This window comes from Ceratotherium simum, chromosome 39 (assembly GCF_057802395.1).
Source record: "Ceratotherium simum simum isolate JZ-2026a chromosome 39, ASM5780239v1, whole genome shotgun sequence".
Taxonomy (NCBI): domain Eukaryota; kingdom Metazoa; phylum Chordata; class Mammalia; order Perissodactyla; family Rhinocerotidae; genus Ceratotherium; species Ceratotherium simum.
In genome coordinates, this window is record NC_141938.1 from 7,893,422 (window position 1) to 7,913,796 (window position 20,375).

General features: G+C 38.9%; 1 protein-coding gene across 5 annotated transcripts; it reads right to left on the bottom strand.

Annotated features, from left to right (window-relative positions):
* Positions 1-7,934: 7,934 nt before the first annotated feature.
* Positions 7,935-20,006, bottom strand: ZNF699 (zinc finger protein 699). 5 transcript variants are annotated; one of them, XM_087425540.1, is made up of 7 exons: positions 19,520-20,006; positions 19,351-19,438; positions 16,235-16,287; positions 15,224-15,350; positions 12,195-12,296; positions 11,598-11,781; positions 7,935-11,250 (listed from the first exon to the last, which is right to left on the bottom strand). In XM_087425540.1, exons 3-7 carry the CDS (start codon positions 16,280-16,282, stop codon positions 9,789-9,791), a joined length of 1,923 nt encoding a protein of 640 aa, XP_087281666.1. In that variant the 5' UTR covers positions 16,283-16,287; positions 19,351-19,438; positions 19,520-20,006; the 3' UTR covers positions 7,935-9,788. The 5 variants fall into 5 exon arrangements, with proteins under 5 accessions (XP_087281666.1, XP_087281664.1, XP_087281663.1 ...); XM_087425538.1 differs by lacking the exon at positions 19,520-20,006 and having other exon boundaries at positions 7,935-11,247; positions 19,351-19,503; XM_087425537.1 differs by lacking the exon at positions 19,520-20,006 and having other exon boundaries at positions 19,351-19,502.
* Between the last annotated feature and the right edge of the window lie 369 nt (positions 20,007-20,375).

The window sequence follows — 20,375 nt, forward strand, 5'->3', positions numbered from 1 at the left end:
CTTTAGAAGTTTTATCATATTTCACAAGACTTAGCTAGTGTGTATGATGAATTGCAAGATAGATCTGATCAGAACATTGTGTCCCATATATCGTAGCAGCAGAAAGTACAGGTAAATGTATTCATTCATTTAACAAATGTTTGACTCATTATGAAGTGTCAGTCACTTAAAAGGAAGGAATCCAAGACAAGTCATAAATTTGACTTTTAACTACTGAGAAGATAAGGGTGTCATTTATAAGAGTGGAAGAGGTTTGATAAGGTGGCTTGCTAAAGAAGAGTTCTATTTTGGATATGTTCTTTTAAAGATGTCTATTAGACATCCAAATTATGTTTGGAGCTCAGAGGAGAGGTCTGAACCAGAGATTTAAATGTGAGAATTGATAGCTATATGTGTATCAATTAGCTATTTTGTGTATCAATTATATGTGTGTATCGATTAACTATTGCTACAATATGTGTGTATCGATTAGCTATTGCTACAATATGCTACGCAACAAATGACTACAAAAATCCCAGAAGCAAAACATCAAGTATTTGTTGAGCTCACAAACCTGTGGGTTGGCTGATCCGCATTGGGCTCAACTGGACTATTTGGCTGCTCATGGACGGTTCATACATGGGTCTGTCGTAATGCCAGAGGTGCTAAAGCTAGCAAGCCTGGCTACACCAGCATGCTTTAAGCCTCTATTCACATTTTGCTAGCTAACATTCCATTGGCCAAAAGAAGTCACATGACAAAGGACACGCATACACACAGAGTGAAGAAATGGGGCCATTAATCTTCTACAATGTGGTAGGAAAGCCATGGTACTTACACCATGAGAGGAAACCACTGAAAGAGCAAGAGAAAGGATCTATTAACAGGTCACATTTGAGCATTCAAAAATTGGAGGCTAATATATAGATCCTTTTAATCATTGGACCCATAGGACTCATGCTGTCCCCTGGGTGATGAAAATTAAGACATTTCAGCAAATTATGGCGCACGGTTTCACCTGGAACCACTCAGATACCAAACCTCAGTAGAGATGGAAGCTGCCATGGAGACAGACTAGCTGTACACGAGGCTTTCTCAACCTGAGCACTGCTGATATTTTGGGCCAGATAGTTCTTGGTTGTGGGGGCTATCCTGTGCATTGCAGTATTCCTAGTCTCTACCCACTAGATGCCAGCAGCCCCAGCCCCCCACCAATTGTGACATCCAAAAATGTCTCCAGACATTGCCAAACATCACCTAGAGAGTAAAATTGCCCCTGGTTGAAAACCACTGCTGTATACAACGGCTGAATAAGAGTCCTTTATTTTGTCCAGAGGCAGCAAACATGTATCGCGAGACTCTCACCTCCACATTCAGTTTCTCAACTTGGATTCCAGGTAGGGAATTACAGGAGATTTGAGAACCTTCACAAAATATAGTCACAATTATGTGTGCCTGCATTATGCATTATGGACCTTCTGGTCCATATACTTCATCAGATTCTCAAATTATTAGTGAATCAGAACCACCGCTATTGAGTTTTACTCAGGTTAACGCATACGAAATTTTGAGGAACAGATTATCTGAAGGTTCGGGCAGTGTCACAGGTGGCCTTTGGTTCTTAAACTTTTGTATCCATAATATTCACAAAATACTCCAATGTCACAACTCTTGGAGCACACCGGAGACATCTTGCCTTGAGCCACTTGCCCCTGCTGTTTGCCCTACAGATACCTGTACCTGTATTCCACAATACCCACCTGATTCCCTTTCTCACATCCATCAGAATTTAGTTCAAATCTCCCTTTCTCAATTTCTGAATCACTCAATTTAAAATTGTAGCCTCTCATGTCCTCTACCCCACTCCTTAGTATATTTTTCTTTAAAGCTCGTTTTATTTATTCATTGACTACTGCTTTCACTAGAATGTAAATTCCATGTGTGCAGTGATTTTTGTTTGACTTGTTCACTCTTGTATCCTCAGCACTTAGTAGGGCAGCGGGATGTAAAAGGCCCTCGTTTTTTTTTTTTTTTTTTCTGCTTGACACATAATATTTCTAAGAATTTGTGTCTTCAATAACAGAATTCTCGGACATTACTCTTGAAATAATGTTTCTATGCTATTCTCATCCTTCTTTCTTTTGGGAAGTCTATTAGATGCACCTCTTGACCTAGCCTGCAGGTCTCGTAACTGCTCTATCATGCTTTATATCTTTGTATATCTGTCTTCAAATTAATAATTTTCCCTTCAACCTCATAACTCTAGAGTTTAAAAAGGAAAAAAACTAGTATTTTTTATTTTAATAACCATTTTTAATTTTCAAAATTCCTAATGTATTCTGTTTATATCCTCCTATTCTTGCTTCATTTCTATGTTTCTTTTTTTTTCTTTTTTAAAAAAATGAGTTGGAATTGGAATCACAAAGAATATGCTTTCTGTCCACAATGGAATCTAACTAGAAATCAATAACAGACAACAGGACAATTTCCAAACATTCTAAATAATACATGAGTCAAAAAGGAAGTCTGAAAGGAAATTTTAGGGGCCGGCCCGGTGACATAGTGGTTAAGTTCACGCGCTCCAGCGGCCCAGGGGTTCACAGGTTCAGATCCTGGGTACAGACAGATGCACTGCTTGTCAAGCCATGCTATGGCGGCGTCCCATATAAAGTAGAGGAAGATGGGCACAGTTGTTAGCCCAGGGCCAATCTGCCTCAGCAAAAAGAGGAGGATTGGCATCAGATGTTAGCTCTTGACTAATTCTCCTCACCAAAAAAAAAAAAAAAAAAAAAAAGTCTGAAAGGAAATTTTAAAAATATAAAGAATTAAATGAAAATAAAATTATAACATATCACAATATGTGGGATGCAACCAAAGCAGTGCTGACATGGATATTACAGCGCTAAATGTTTTCATTAGAAAAGAGGAGAGATCTCAAAACAATCTTCTAAGTTCCTATCTTAAAAAAAATTAGAAAAAGAAGAGTAAAAATGCCAAAGCTAGCAGACAGAAGGAAATAACAAATATAAGAGTAGAAATCTATAAAATTGAAAATAGGGAAACTCAATGGAAAAGAAAGCTGGCTCTTTGAAAAGCTCAACAATAAATCAATTGACAAAGCTCTACCAAGACTGACAAAGGAAGGAGAACACAAAATCCCAATATCAGGAATGAAACAATTGGTAGATACCACTACTGAGCTTGCAGCCATTAAATGGTTAATAAGAGAGTACCAGGAATAACATCATACTCACAAATTTGACAACTTAAAAGGAATGGACCAGGGCTGGCCCAGTGGCTCAGCAGTTAAGTGTGCGCACTCCCCTTCAGCAGCCCAGGGTTCACAGCTTTGGATCCCGGGCACGCACCGACGCACCACTTGTCAAGCCAAGCTGTGGCGGCATCCCATATAAAGTAGAGAGAGATGGGCATAGATGTTAGCCCAGGGCCAGTCTCCCTCAGCAGAAAAGAGGAGGATTGGCATCGGATGTTAGCTCAGTGCTGAGCTTCCTCACAAAAAAAAAAAAAAAAAAGGAATGCACCAATTGCTCAAAACCCACAAACTACCAAAACTCAGCAAAGATGAAATAGATAACCTAAATAGTCCTGTAACCATTAAAGACATTGAATTGGTAATTTTCAAATTTACCCCAAAGAAATCTCCAGCCCTAGACGGTTTCACTGGAAAATTTTACCAAATATTTTAAAAAGAATTAGCATCATTTTCACACAATCTCTTCCAAAAATAGGACAGGGAACACTTTCCAAACTGCCTTTGCAAAGGCAGTATTATCTTGATTTCAAAACCAGCCAAAATGTACAAAAAAGAAAATAACAGACCCATATCTCTCCTGAACTTAGAGATCCTCAACAAAATATTAGTAAATTGAATCCAGTAATGTATAAAAGGAATTACACACAACTGGAGATGTATTCTGGATGTGCAAGGCTGGTTCATTATTTGAAAATCAATGTGGGCCGGCCCCGTGGCTTAGCGGTTAAGTGCGCGCACTCCGCTGCTGGTGGCCCAGGTTTGGATGCCGGGCGCACACCGACACACCACTTCTCCAGCCATGCTGAGGCCACGTCCCACATACAGCAACTAGAAGGATGTGCAGCTATGACATACAACTATCTACTGGGGCTTTGGGGGGGAAAAATAAATACACAAAATCTTTAAAAAAAGAAAAAAAGAAAATCAACGTAATCACCACATCAAAAGGCTATGATCTATCAATCAATGCAGAAAAGGCATTGGACAATATTCAAAACCTATTCATGATTTTTTAGAAATCTCTGCCAACTAGGAAGACGGGAACTTAATTTGATGAAGAGCCTTTCCAAAAACACCTATTGCTAACATCTTGGCAATAACAAAGAACACAGCTACACACAATAATTTGGATGGATCTCAAAAGAATTACGCTGAGTGAAAAAAAAATCTATCTCAGGTTACAAACTGTATGATTCTACTTATATAACATTCTTGAAATAATAATTATAGAGGATAGAGAACAGATTAGTGGTTGTTGGGGCTAGTGATGAGAGGTTTGATGTGAATACAAAGAAGTAGCCTAAGAGAATTCTTTTCTGGTGATGGAACAGTTCTGTATCTTGATTGCAGTAGTGGTTCCATTAATCTACACATGCTAAAACTGCAAAGAAAAACACACATACACATTTAAAATTGGTGAAATCTGAATAAGCTCTGTGGATTTCCACTGGGGGAAACTGGGTGATGGATACACGTGACTTTCTTGTACATGTTTTTCCACAGCCTACTGTGAATCTATTATTATTTCATAATAAAATTTAAACACACACACACACACACACACACACACACCAAACAAAGGACCAGAAAGCTTAAATGACTTTTCTAAGGTCACAGAGGCAACGAGTTGAAAAATAAAGACTAGAAATCTGGTGTCTGTTTTCTTTCCATTCCACCAAGGAAACCCTGTGACCTGAAGATAACAGGTACATAAAAGGTGCTTTTCTGCATATATCTCAAATGCATTGCTACTGAAAATGTTAAAAGCAGAAAGTTCTGATTGGATGGGTTATAAACAGACTAGACATAGCAGAAGACAGGCAGTAAGATAAGCGTCTATCTCAGACAGCTAGAAAAATAAAAGAATATTAAACCTAAATATAATAGAAGGGGGTAAGACTGGAAATTAAAGAATTAAGAAGCAGAATAAAATACACTGAAAGTTGGTTCTTCAAAAAAATTAATGTATCTAAATTCCTACCAAGATGAAGAAAAAGAGAACACATAAATTACCAATATCAGGAATGGAAAAGGGGATATAATTACAACTTTCAGATATTAAAAATAAATTAGAGGATACTATGAACAGCTTCATGCCAACAAATTTGAAAAGTTATGGAATGGACAGATACAATTTAGCAAAACTAACAGAAGAACAAATAGAAAATCTCAATAGTCTTTTGTCTATTTACATGTTTGGTCAAATCCACCAGTGAAACTATCTTACAAAAGCATCCTGTGAAGAAAACCCAAAGACAGATTCACTGGTGAATTATTCCAAACATATAAGGAATAGATAGTTCAAACTTTATACAGTCTTTCACAAGAGTTTCCAACTCCCTTTATGAGGCAGCACAAACCTGATACAAAATATAGACAAGTATATTAAGTTAAAAAAAATTACAAGACAAACCTCTCACTAAGACACAGAAATAACTTTATTAAAGTAGCATACTGAATCTACCAAACTAAAAGGCTAATACGCTAATACATACCATGTCCAAGTGTGGTATATTCCAGGAATACATGTTGTTTTGCCATTTAAAAATCAAGGAATGTAGTAAGTCACCATATTAACAGACTAAGGGATTTTTTAAAGAACCTTATACATGCAGAAAAGGCACTGGATAGAATTCAATATCTATTCCTGATTTAAAAAAATCTTGCCAATCTGGGAATAGAACGGAATTCCCTTCATTTGGTAAAGGTTATCTATAAAAAACTTACAGCTATTATTACACTTAATGGTGAAATATGGAACATTTTCCCATAAGATAGGAAGAAGGCAAAAATGTTCATTTTCAACATTTCTATTCATCAACGTAAAGCAATGAGGTAAGAAAAACAAAAGATAAAGTTCAGAAATCAAGTAAGACTTTTTTTTATTGGTATTGACAGGACTGTATACATAGAAAGTCCAAAATTATCCATAAACTATTTGAATAAATAATTGGATTTATAAATGTCACTGGATAAAAGATCAATGTACAAAAAGAAATTGCAATTCTATGTGCTAGCCCAAAGAATCGAAAAAGGAAACAAAATATTTATAAAGCAAAACATACCACATACATAGAAATAAATTAAACAAAAAAATTAAATTCAAGACCTCTACAATTAAAACAACAACACATTGTTAAGAGAAATTAAAGATGACCTAGTTAAATGGACAATTATATTACATTCATCATTTGGAAGATAATATTGTAAAGATGTTAAATTTTACTCGTTATTTTATGAAGTCAATGAGATTCCAAGCATAGTCCCAGTAGATGTATTTGTGAAAATTGATAAGGAGATTCTAAAATTAATATAGAAACAAATAGGGAATAGAGAAGGCAAGACAATCTTGAAGACTGAAATAGTTGGAAGACTCTCACAACTAGATTTCCAAAAATACTACAAGGCAACATGAAGCTTGAAAGGCCATCTGTAACAATCTAGAGACATGCTAACAGAGGACATCTAACTTTTCTGAAAGGATTTATAGAACTCCTTAGCTCTGGCTGAGTTCCCAGAATTCATAGTTCCCTGCCATTGCTAAGCCCAGAATGATCACAATGTGCTAGCTCACAGTATTACTACCTCTATTTCTAGATCTCCCTTACCCACTGCTGCCTCCTCCCCACCTCTCCACATACATCATAATTGTCAGAACTCTATGATGCAATTGGTGTAGACTCTACTCTGGTTTCTGGATGAGCATGGGCGCCAATCCTAAATAAAGCAGAGGATTACATTCTTCTGGCCACAGTGATGGGATAATGGTTGGCAAGTGAGCCAATCAAATTCAATTCTAACAATCATATTGGAATTGTTCAAAAAGACAATCACTCTTCTCTCTGAGACATCAACCTGGAAAGAAAGCAGCCTGGATCTTCTGGGGCCCACTATGAAGAGAGATAGCCTACCAGGAAGAATAGCTAATGCAGGAAGATGCACAACCAACACACAGAGACAGAATTCATCCAGATAACATCTTTTTAGCCTCAGGATCCAGCCATGCCTGAAGCTAGTTATACTCAAGAACTTTTCAGAAATCAAACCAACAAATTCCCTTTATAGCTTACAAAAACAAAAAGAATGAAAAGACAAGCTAGAGATTGGGAAAAGTTATCTGCAATATATGTATATATAATATACATATTATAATTTATGTATATATAATATATAACACATGGTTTATATATGCGTATGTGTATGTAACTAGATATATAGAGAGATACACATACATACAATAAAGGACAAGTAACCAGAAGGAAATCCTTCAAATAAAAAAGGAATGAAAAATGGGTGAAATGCTTCAACAGGTGCCCTCATTAAAGAAGATACCCAAATAGCCAACAAGCATATAGAGACGTATTCACCATCATTACGTATCAGGAAAATGCAAATTAAAACCAAAAACAAGATATTACCCCATCCTCTGCTGAATTAGAAAGTGCTGGCCAGGTGTGTGGAACAATTGGGACTTTCATGTATTGCTTTTAGGATTATAGGTCCAATCAACCTTTCTGAAAAATCAGAATACCTATCAAAACTAAGTATAAAGTCTACCCTATGGCTCAGTAATCTCATTCCTATATACAAAGCATACACTAAGAGTAAGTGTGTAAGTCTGCCAAAAGTCACTAAAAGGCAAACTAGACATGATGTTGAGAAAAGAAGCCAAATACATAACTGTACATATTGTATTTTAATATTTATATGAATATAGTGAACAAGCAAACCTAATAAATTGTAATAAAAGCCAAAATTGTAGTTGCCTCTATGGAGAAATTATTGAGAAGGCAGATGAATGAACTTTCTGGAGTCCTGGAAATGTTCTATGCTTATCAGGGTGTACACATATGGCAAATTTCACCAAGCTGCACACAAGATTAGCACACTTCATGCATATTAGTGTATGCATGCCTTAACAAACAGTAAAAGGTGATTAAGGGGAAGTGGTAAGGTATATTTTTAGAGGTAAAGGCAAAACATAATGGAAGGAAAAAGTATAGCTAGATGTACCTGAAGCAGCACAAACCAAATAGCTTTCATCTTATTGAGTAAAAAAGCAGTAAAATCTTCTGTTTGAAAGTGTCAAATATAAATCTTGCTCCACTAAAATGGGATGACACCCTGTCTGATGCTTACCTCAGTTATACCTAATTCTCCTCACTCTCCACAGCTCTTCTCCCTGCTTTTTTGAGTTCACAGTGGGCTTGCATAGATATGTCTTTCCCTATGAGCAAAGTGACATGATGGGATTGTACTATGTAGATGCCAAGAATACTGCTCTAAACTGGGGCCAACTCTAGAGTCAGCTGATGTGCCAGAGGGACTGTAATACCAGCCAAACAATAATGCTAGAACTTGACAGAAAATCCAAGAAGCTGTGTATGGCCATGATGGAGTAATTTATGGAGATGTCTATGGAGCTGCTGCCTCTGAGGTAAGTGAAGTCAAGCACTTAATCTTCTGAGCCAGTATTGATCAATGGGGTCCAATAATCAGGAAAATGAGCTGGAAACTCGAGCCCACCAGGCCCCCTATGCATCTGTCTCCCTGTCCCCACTAAACTAACAAAAACGGCTTCTTCCCTCTGCCTTCCAATTATCTAACTTGGGACTAGATAAGGAAGTGATTCTGGGAAATGGAGTCCCAGCCATGCCCAAATTAACACAACACAAGCCAGCCCAACCAACTTTACTTCTAGCTTTCTTGTCCTGAGGTCTTTTTTTTAACTCAAAACACTGGGTCCAATTCCCAGCCATGAGCAAGGACAAAGAACATAATACAAAAACAGCTTATTGGATGACACTCTTCTTTCAAGACTTTTGCACTTATTAATTTCTGCTGAAATTACTCATTAGATAGGATAAGCTTTTAATTAGCAAAAGATTATAACCTCAAAAACTTTAAGTTCTTACTACAAAGGGGAAAAAAATACTGGGTAGGCAATTTCCAGTATCTGCCACACTAGATCAAAAAGAAATTACCAATTGCAAAAGAAATTACAAATACCAAAGTGCTATATCATAATGACTGCACACAATAGGAGTTAATTAGAACCTAAATTTTAAAAAGGACCACTCCTGCCTGCATATGAAAAAATACACTTCAAATCCCCCATGAGCCCAAAAGACTTTGTAATGGAAATAACATTTACATGTGAACCAAAATAAAGGCACTCTATAATAAAATATATGTGGCTGGGGCTGAAAAGGTATTAGAGGGAAATTTATCACCTTAAATATTCATATCAGAAAATAAAAACTGAAAATCAATGAGCCAGCAATCTAAGGATGAGGCACTGGTCTTTGCTTCTAGTATGAATTTTCTTACACACAATAAGTGATGTTCATGAAGGCATTACCACATGGTTTACATACACAGGGTTTCTCTCAGTTGTGAGTTCTCAAAAGTCTTCAAAAACATGAGCGACAATTTCCCACTCTCTTACATTCATAGGGTGTAGGGTGTCTCCACAGTGTGAGATCTCACATATTGCCTAAGATTTGAAAAAGTCTTGCAGACATTCCCATATTCCTTATGTGTTTTCTCTAGAGTGAGTTTTCACATGTCTTCGAAAGTAGGCAGGACAAACAAAGGCCTTTCCACATTCCTTACATTCATATGGTTTCTCTCCAGTGTGGCTTCTGACATGTCTTCGAAAAGATGAGGGACAACTGAAGGCTTTCCCACATTCCAGACATTCAAAGGGTTTCTCTCCGGTGTGCATTCTTGCATGTACAGTAAGGTATGAAGAATGGCGAAAGGCTTTCCCACATTCCTTACATTCATAGGGTTTCTCCCCAGTGTGCGTTCTCATGTGGATCCTAAGGGCTGAGGGATAAATAAAGGCTTTTCCACATTTCTTACATTCATAAGGTTTCTCTCCAGTGTGAGTTCTTATATGTACTGTAAGGTGGGAGGAACTAATAAAGGCTTTCCCACATTCTTTACATTCATAAGGCTTCTCTCCACTGTGAGTTCTTAAGTGTTCAGTGAGGGATGAGGAACGACTAAAGGCCTTCCCACATTCCTTACATTCATATTGTATCTTTCCAGTGTGATCTCTCACGTGTGCTCTAAAGGACGAGGGACAACTAAAGGCTTTTCCACATTCCTTACATTCATAGGGTCTCTCTCTACTTTGATTTTTCACATGCGTATTAAGGGAAGTAGGAAGATAGAAGGCTTTTCCACATTCCAGACATTCGTAGGGTTTCTCTCCAGTGTGTTTTCTCATATGGATACTTAAGGAGGAGGGACAATTGTAGGCTTTCCCACATTCCTTACATTTATAGGGTTTCTCTCCTGTATGTGTTCGGACATGTACAGTGAGTTTTGAGGACTCACTGAAGGCCTTCCCACACTCTTTACATTCATAAGGCTTCTCTCCAGTATGAATTCTTATATGTATTATAAGATGAGAGGAAGAACTAAAGGCCTTCCCACATTCCTTACATTCATATGGCTTATCTCCACTATGAATTCTCTTGTGTTTGGAGAGTGAGGAGGAACAACTAAAGGCCTTCCCACATTCCTTACATTCATAAGGCTTATCTCCACTATGAATTCTTTTGTGTTCTGTGAGGGATGAAGAACAGCTAAAGGTTTTCCCACATTCTTTACATTCATAGTTTGTCCTTCCGGTGTGAATCTTCATATGTGCCCTAAAGAATGAAGAACAATTGAAGGCTTTGGTACATTCTTTACATTCATAGGGTTTCTCTTCAGCGGGAGTTTTCACATGTTTCTTAAAACAAGCGAGAAAATGGAAAGCTTTCCCACATTCCTTACACTGATAGGGTTTGCTTCCAGTGTGAGACTTGATGTGATTCTTAAGGGATGAATGATCTGTGAAGGCCTTTTTACATTCACGGCATTCATAGGATTTTACTTCAGTAGTTCTCTTGGGTATATTAAGATTTGGAATTTGGCTGAAGGTTTTTTGTCCAGACTGATTCTCTTCATTACATTCATAGATGTTCTCCACCACATGACTTCTTTTAAAAATAAAAAGCACATTATTAGTAATACATTTTTACCATTTTCAGTGACTATGTAAGTTTTATGCCCTGTCAAGTCATAAGCTGAAAGTTCTCACAAGGGCTCTACAACAGCCAATATTATTACTGAGTTTTTGACTTATGGGATTTTTCTGATAATTGCTTACAACTGAATTACGTGTCAAACATTGAAGATATCAGTCTCATGGGTGGAAAAAAATATCTTGTGACAATTCTTAATGAATCACAATTTCTGACTCAGTTTTATACACGTTTTTTAAATTTCATGACATTTTAAGATTCTCTCCTGAGGCACTACTTTCTCTTGTATGAGTGGCACTCACCTCAAATGTCTCTCATGATTTTTGTTCTGATAATCAATACCATGGTATTCCCACTTATTGTGTAAAATGGACGACCAGGAATCATTCCTTTTGAATCTTATTGTTTTCTGTTCACTGGATGTTTTTTCTCCACAAATATCTTGTGGAGTGACTGATTCATTAGTTTTATGTTGGGTCTCAAAACCTAAAGCAAAAAAGGAAAGACATTTATGAGCAAAGGATTTTTGGCAGTGTGCTGTTTCAGGACTTTGGTAATAAGCACGAGGGTCAAAATGGTAAGCAACTGACGAAGAATTAATTCCATGGTGATTGAGATTGATGGTGACGTAAACAGGATATTATCAGGCGAGCAAAACAGAAAGGATTTGGATAAAATGCACATGACCAAATACTAACTTACAAACAAAGAGGACATATGGAAGGTCTTTCCCAAGGACAAGGAAAGTGTGAGAGGAGTGATAAAAAGTCAAAATAGTAGTCTAAAGTATCTGTGGAAGATTGGCCTCCTCAGAGAAAAAAAAGTTTTGTTCTGCTTTTATTTTATTTTTCCAAATGTAATAGTCCCCAACCAGGAGAGTTTCTCCCAAGGATTCCTACCTTCGTGGTACTCCCCCTGGAGTACCCCCCCCCTCTTCGCTGTCTCCAGGTCCTCCTCTTGTTTCCACTGGGAAATCAAACAGGGTGTGTGTAGTGGATACCCTGTCAATGCAGAAAGGCATGTCATGAGGGAAAAAGCAAGGAACCACAAACATTTCCATGAGACAGGGCCAAAACTTTGGTCTTCTGATCCTCTAAAGATGGGCAAATGTGAATTTAATTGCAACAAAATGCTAATTTTTTTTTTTTTTAAGTAGAAGGAGGTGTATGGGAAGGACACAGCCTCTGATGTCTAGAACTGATCTGACATTCACATCTAAACCTCAATATTATTAGAAGCAAGTCTGATACTTAACAGCTAGGACATTTTGTTCTCCTGTTGAACATAAATAATCTCACAGAATACTAGTTCTTAGACAAAATTACTCTGAGACTATGATAAAATGATACAAAACAAGGTCACTTCATAATTCACTCTAAGGAAAAGCAAAAATAAAGTTACTGTGCCACTCACAGAATACTCAATAATAGAATTTCTCCCACTTTCTGTCAGCATCCAATCTAAACTGACCTTCTGTGGATTGGGTTGAACAGTGTCCCTCAAAAATTCAGGTCCATATAGACCAATGGAACAAAATAGAGAGTCCAGAAGTAGACCCACATAAATACAGTCAACTGATCTTTGACAAAGGAAATACATGGAGAAAAGATAGTCTTTTCAACAAAGACTGGAACTAGACATCGACATGCAAAAAAAATAAATCTAGACACTGACCTTACATTCTTCACAAAAATTAACTCAAAACGGATCACAGACCCAAAAGTAAAACGCAAAACTATGAAACTTCTAAAAGATAACATAGGAAAAAATCTAGGTGACCTAGGGTTTGGTGATGACCAAAGGCAGAATCCATGAAAGAAAGAATTGATAAGCTGGACTTCCCTAAAATTAAAAATTTTTGCTCTGTGAAAGATACTGTCAAGAGAATGAAAAGACAAGCCCCAGATTGGGAGAAAATATCTGCAAAAGACACATCTGATAAAGAACTGTTATCCAAAATATACAAAGAACTCTTAAAACTCAACAATAAGAAAACAAACAACCTGACTAAAAAATGGGCCAAAGACTTGGACAGACTCTTCACCAAAGAAGATACACAAATGGCAAATAAGTGTATGAAAAGATGCTCCACATCATATATCATCAGGAAAATATAAATTAAAACAATAAGATACACTACACACCTGTGAGAACAGCCAAAATCCAGAATACTGACATCACCAAATGCTGGCAAGATGTAGAAACACCGGAACTCACATTTATTGATGGTGAGAATGCAAAATGATACAGCCATTTTGAAAGACAATTTGGCAGTTTCTTACAAAACTAATCTTACCATACAATCAGGCAATCGCACTCCTTGGAATTTACCCAAAGGAGTTAAAAACGTCCACACAAAAACCTGCACATCCATGTTTATAGCAGCTTTATTCATAATTGCCCAAACTTGGATGGAATCAAGATGTCCTTCAATGAGTGAATGGATAAACTGTGGTACATCCAGACAATGAAATATTATTCAGCGCTAAAAAGAAATGAGATATCAAGCCATGAAAAGACATGGAAGAACCTTAAATGCATATTACTAAGTGAAAGAAGCCAATCTGAAGTTTACATACTGTATGATTCCAGCTACCTGACATTCTGGAAAAGGCAAAACTATGGAGACAGCAAAAAGATAAGTGGTTGCCACCAGTAAGGAGGGAAGGAGGGATGAACTGGCACGTCACAGAGGATTCCTAGGGCAGTGACACTACTCTATATAATACTATAATGGTGCATATATGTCATTCCATATTTGTTCAAACCATAGAAGATACGACACCAAGACTGAACCTTAATGCAAACTATGGACTCTGGGTGATGAAGATGTGTCAATTCAGATTTACCAACTATAACAAATGTACCACTCTGGTAGGGGATGTTGATAGTGGAAGAGGCTATGAGCGTATGGGGGCAGGGGATATATGGGAAATCTCTGTTACCTGCCACTCAATTTTGCTGTGAACCTAAAACAGCTCTAAAAAAAATTAAGTGTATTAAAAAAAAATTTCACGTCCACCTGGAACCTCAAAATGTTACTTTATTTGGAAATAGGGTCTTTGCAGATATAATCAAGTTAAGATGAAATTATACTGGATGGGCCTTAAATCCAATGACTGGTGTCCTTATAAGGAGAGAGAGACTTAGAGACAGAGGAAAGGTGGCCATGTGAAAATGGAGGCAGAGATTAAAATGGTGTAGCTGCAAGCTAAGGAACATCCAGGATTGCTGGCAACACCAGAAGCTAGGAAGAGACAAGAAGAAATTTTTTCCATAGAGCCGTCAGAAGGAGCATGGCCCTGCTGACACCTTGATTATGTATTTCAAGCCTCCAGAAATGTGAAAGAATAAGTTTCTGTTGTTTTTAGCCACCCAGTTCGTGGTACTTTGTGACGGAAAGCCTAGGAAACTAAGATAGCCTGCTTCCATAGACCCATACCCAAATCACCCAACCAAAGTACAAATCCTATAATACGTATTTTCTTACTCCCTCTTACTGAGACACCCCACGGCTCCCCATGGCATGTGTTCTCCCTCACTGCACTGAGTAATAAACTCCACTTGTTTAACTATAGTATGTTCCTGGTGATCTTTGAATAAAGGGCATTGATATCAGTAAAATTCTCAAAACATCCCAAACTACAAACCTCCCTGTGCCCCAAAGTGACCCCTGAAGTCTATGCCCACACTTTCAACACTTAATATAAGCCTCGAGGCTTTTAACCACAAGGAAAAGGAAAAGTGAGTTCAATACACAGATGTTTATTTCATGGTGAAGCCACTAGGCTTTAAGCTCCTAGGGGTCAGTGATCATGTCTGTCTTATTTACCAACATATTCCAATTCCTTAGCCCAAATCCTAAAACAAGGTCGATTAGTAAAATTGTGTTCTAAACAACTAAATAAAGGAATGTTGTCATTCTCACCTAGTGAGGCCAGGTTCTGGAAGTTTTCCAGCATCACATCTCTGTAGAGGTTCCTCTGAGCAAGATCCAGCAAAGCCCACTCCTCCTGGGTAAAGTCCACAGCCACATCCTCAAAGACCACTGAGTCCTAAAATATTCCACATATTCTTTTCAGACAGGGACCAACTCCCCCAGCATGTGCAGGAGGATGGATGAGGCTGATAACACTGGGGAACTGAGGATCAATTCATAGAAGTTCTGAAAATTTTATGGTCTCCCAACATCTACCCGAGGATTTAGTCATCAGATCTCTTTCTCTTTCTACCCACACATCCTTCCTGACTGATCAAATCCTGTCTTACAGATTTAACAATACTTCTAAAACACTAAATTTATCTCTCCACAGTTGTATGGTGACTAATTCCTGTCTTCTAATGATCCAGAACAGTCCAGAGCATACAGCAGAAATGAAAGAAATGCTCTAGAAACGAAATAATTTCCATGTTGACACCAGCAATCCTTGTTACAGAAACAATTTCACCTGCTTACTTCTCTCCCACCATATCAATCAACACAATGAAACACTGGGTCAAACCTGGATGAGGTTTTAATGAATACAAACACCCTGAGGGACAGGGAGCCTTTCTGTTTTTTTCCCACAAACCTGAGGCCCAGGAGCCTACAGAAGCACAACTTTCAACCCAGGCCCACAGCTGGCCATATTTTCTTGTACTCCAGGTCAGGGGTCTGCAAACTACAGCACATGGGCTAAATCCAGCCTACCACCTACCTGTGTAAGTAAAGTTTTACCGGAACACAATAACACATTTGCTTATATACTGTCTATGTCTATGCATTCCCACTAAAATGGCAGAGTTGAGTTACAATAGAAGCTCTGGTCTTCAAAGCCTAACCTACTTATTCTGTGGCCCAATATAGAAATAGGCTGCTCACCCTGCTCTAAACAATTAGGAGATTGTTAACCTGGCAGAATGGAAATATTCTTTTGGAGAATTATTAGCTCTTACCTACCTGTGTCATATTTTTCTGTAATTCAGCAGCTGTTCTTTCTTCCTCCATGTTCCCTTCATGAAGAAAGGCAGGGAATTGAGAAGTTAGAGCTGAGGCAGAAAGAAGACATGAGAAGCCACTTCTCCCCACAATTCCCACACTCATGAGCCTGGATGCTGCAGCACATCTGTTATGAGTGACCACTCCCCTCAAAACACACACACAGACACCCACACATATAACCCAAAAACAGGCAAGCAAACACACTGATCTTGTGGGAAGGTGGAACAATCTTATCTCCTCTAGAGCTAGAAAACAGTGTTCTGGTCCTTACTGATCATTAAAAATTTGTAAATAAGTTAACTGAAGTCTAAAAAAGTCTAGCTGTCAATTTGCCTACGATAAGGAAAAGCATAAAAAGTATCAAACAGCGCTTTCTACCGTAAGAGTATAAATTGTGTCTCAAACCCAAGAAAGCACTGACGTATACATCGGCCTTGTGGGGGCTCCACTCCCAATATTTCTTACTTGTGCACCCCTTGTCAGGCTAACAGGCATTACTGCTCAGCCACTGACCACTGGACCCTCCCCTCTGTGGGCTGCAGGGTCCTTGAACCTGGTTTTTGAGAAAGAGCATCAACTGACTGAATTCCAAATGCAGGAGGCAGAGATAACTGCCATGCTGTAATTCTTATGTTAAATTTTGCCTGTACAGTACAGCAGCAGCAGAACAAGAATACTTGAAATGAAGTTAGCAAGTGTGTCATCTCTGAGAGTGACAGCTGCCTGTTGTTGCACAAATTTCAAATTAGGATAATGCAACAGTTTCTTCCACTGCTGTGGATCAAGTAGTGTATTTTAAAGCCAATAAAAATTGTAACATTCTTTACTATATTAATAACAACATGTGCCACTTGAGCAACCATGATGTAAGAACGACTTTGCAAAGAGAGGTCCAGACTTTTGCAAAGAGATTATTTATTTGCTAGAAATTCTGCAAATCAGATATCATTATAACCAGTTTATAATTGAGAAATCTTAGAAAGAGCCAATTAACCACACGCTCCCAATTAGAAGGCTGCTGAGATGTATGTAACACAGGATGTATTACATATACAGATGTGTGAATGCAAGTCTATTTGTCTTCAAAGCCTAAAAGCCCAGTGAGAATATTTCTGAATATAAACCTTACAATTTAGTTGTTAATGAGGCCCTTATTCCCTAACATTACCATAGTCTGGCCTAGAACTCTGTCCGGCACCATAGAGAGTAAACAAATGAAGTATTCAAGCATGTGGATGATATACTGTTTTGAGGGAGCACAGTAAATAAACAAAATATATCAGGTAGTGGTATACGCTATATAAAAATGCAGCATATTACAGGGATACGGAGGCACACATATATTTATCTTTAGCAAGTCAGGACTAGTTATGTGGCGGGGTAGAAGCAGAAAATTAAAAGAACTGCTTCAGATAACACTGGAAATCCACAGCTGGTGTGGTATATACATTTATATATTTATAAATACCATCAACTCCCAGAGAAGAAAAAATCAGTATCAATAGGCTAACCATTGACTTAAAGGTTGGAAAAAGAATAGATACAGTTTAGAAAAATGAAAATAGGACAAAATTAATGATATTTAAAAAAATTAATAAACAGAATCAGAATAATTAACAATGTGTCCTTCGAAAACTACTGAAATTGACAAATTCTAAGCAATTTTCTTTAAGAACAACAGAGCATAGACAAAAAGAGTTATGAATAAGAAAGAGTCATAATTACAGATGTTACAGGGAGGATATAACAAAAAAATTAAGAGAATAGTTATGAAGATGCACAATAAATGAATTTCTAGAGAGAAGTACAACTTTCCTGCAATGATCTAAAATAAATACAAAACCTGATTACATCCAGTCATGAGAGAAAAATCAGTAGTTTAAAACATGCCGACAAAAGAAGCAGAAGTTACAAACTGTTTTACAGGCAAGTTCACTAAATATGTAAGGGATTCATAATTCCACGGAGAGTGGGGGCATTGTTTTCCTGAGTGTTTCCAGGACCAGGAAAGTACAACTCAAAGAAAATATGAAAAATCTCATTCATACACATAAGTGCAAAATATTAGTACAGTCAACAAATGAATAACGAGGATAGTAATCACAAACTAAGTTCATTTCCTCCTAGGAATGAACGGGAGTCAAAAATGGAATCATAGATTAATATAATTCACCACATTAACAGGAAAAGATCATATGACTCATCCCCTTAGATACAAAATAGTGACATCTCTACCGATATCCATTGTGATAATAATTTAATCCACTAGGACTAGAAGGGAATAGACTTTAATTACAAAAAAGTATAGGGCCGGCCCTGTGGCTTAGCGGTTAAGTGCCGGGGCTCCGCTACTGGCAGCCCGGGTTCGGATCCCAAGCGCGCACTGACGCACCGCTTCTCCGGCCATGCTGAGGCCGTGTCCCACATACAGCAACTAGAAGGATGTGCAACTATGACATACAACTATCTACTGGGGCTTTGGGGGGGGAAAAAAAGGAGGAGGATTGGCAATAGATGTTAGCACAGAGCCCGTCTTCCTCAGCAAAAAGAGGAGGATTAGCACGGATGTTAGCTCAGGGCTGATCTTCCTCAGACACACAAAAAATAATAAATAAAAAATACATTAAAAAAAAGAAAAAATATATATCATCTACAAATACCTAGAGCACACATCCTATTTAATGGTGAAATGGTAGAATAATTCCCTCTAGGATTAGGAACAAAGCAAGGATGCAAATTATATGCTATTCTACATTGAACTGGAGCTCCTGGCAAGTGCAACAAAGAAATAAAAAGAAATGCAGGGTACAAAAAATAAAAAAAGAAAACGCTGAACCTGGCAGATGATCACACTTTCGGTGTGAAATTCAAAGAAAATCTACAGATAAGTGATTAAAATTATAGCTGCATTCGACAAGGAGGAGAGTTACAAAGATATTAAATAATCAGTTCACTTTTATGCACCTGAATACAATGTAGCAAACTGATGCCCACAGGCAGGGTTAAATAATATTTCCTGCACCAGGAGGGGCGAGGAGAGGACGGAGTTGAGGCAAATGTCACCTCGCGCTCACCGAACACGCCGAAATCCACAGAGCAGCGTGGAGACAACCAGGTCGAGCTCTCTTCCCGTGACCCGAATGGCAAGGATGCTTTTCTTTTCTGGAAAGAGAGCAAAGGATGCATTTGGAGGCCGATTAACTACGCGGGTGGTTCTGCAACTGGAGCCTGCAGCAGACTCACCCAACTGCTGGATCCAGCCCCGAGTTGCTGATTCGGGGAGCGAGCGGGCCGGGGCTCTCCGAGGAAACGCCGCGGCGGCGGGAAGCTCCGGCGGCGGCCGCCCTTTGACCGCCGAGCCCCGAGGCCGAGCTCTCCGTCCCCCGTGCACCGGACCTGGGGCCCGCCCAGCCGAGGCGCGTTGGCAGCGGACAGAGGCGAAAATTAACCTCAGACCCGAGCGCGGGAGCTGGGAGACATGGCCGCCGCCTCGCGCACGCGCAGAAGCGCACTTGCTTCCGGTTTCAGCGCCGCGCACAGCGTGGCGGGCGGGGCCTCGGGAACTGGGACACAGGGATCAGGTAAGGAGGAGGGGAGCGGGGCGGCGGCTGCTTCCAGCCACCAGCGGAGGAGAAGTGCTCGTTTCCTCCCGCGGAAACATGCAGTGGATCCCTGGCGCAAGAATTGGGGTTGGACGGAGCGGACGCTGACCAGGCTAGTGACTGGGCTCGGTGGACTAGGCCTGAGGGATGGGGCTGGAGCGGGGGCTTAGTTGAATATTCTGATGCGCGAGGCTTAGGGTGGGACCATGTCAAGGGAGGGGACTTGATTGCAAATTCTTTTGGGAGCTAAGGTTGATAAGGGTCTAGGGGCGGGACTGAGGTGACTAAGACGAGGAGCGGGGTTAGGGCTAGGGCCTCCCATCCAGGCACTCAGGAGCCAGAGAACAGGATGCCCATAAATTGCGTTTATACTTACCCTTCCTCCCGTTGCTATACACGAGACACAATATTACCTATAACTCTAAGCCTATACCGGTCTATGAGATCTCCTTTCCATTCATTCAGTGCTTTCATTAGGCTTTTAGTTTTCCCTTTCA

What these genes read in the sequence shown, in the direction of transcription:
- ZNF699 (XM_087425537.1), bottom strand. Translation starts at nt 19,462, where the DNA reads ATGCATCCTTTGCTCTCTTTCCAGAAAAGAAAAGCATCCTTGCCATTC. An exon ending in TACAGAAAAATATGACACAG is followed by an intron (nt 15,351 to 16,234) that starts GTAGGTAAGAGC and finishes GGAATATTTTAG; the next exon opens with GACTCAGTGGTCTTTGAGGA. An exon ending in CCAGAACCTGGCCTCACTAG is followed by an intron (nt 12,297 to 15,223) that starts GTGAGAATGACA and finishes CTGCATTGACAG; the next exon opens with GGTATCCACTACACACACCC.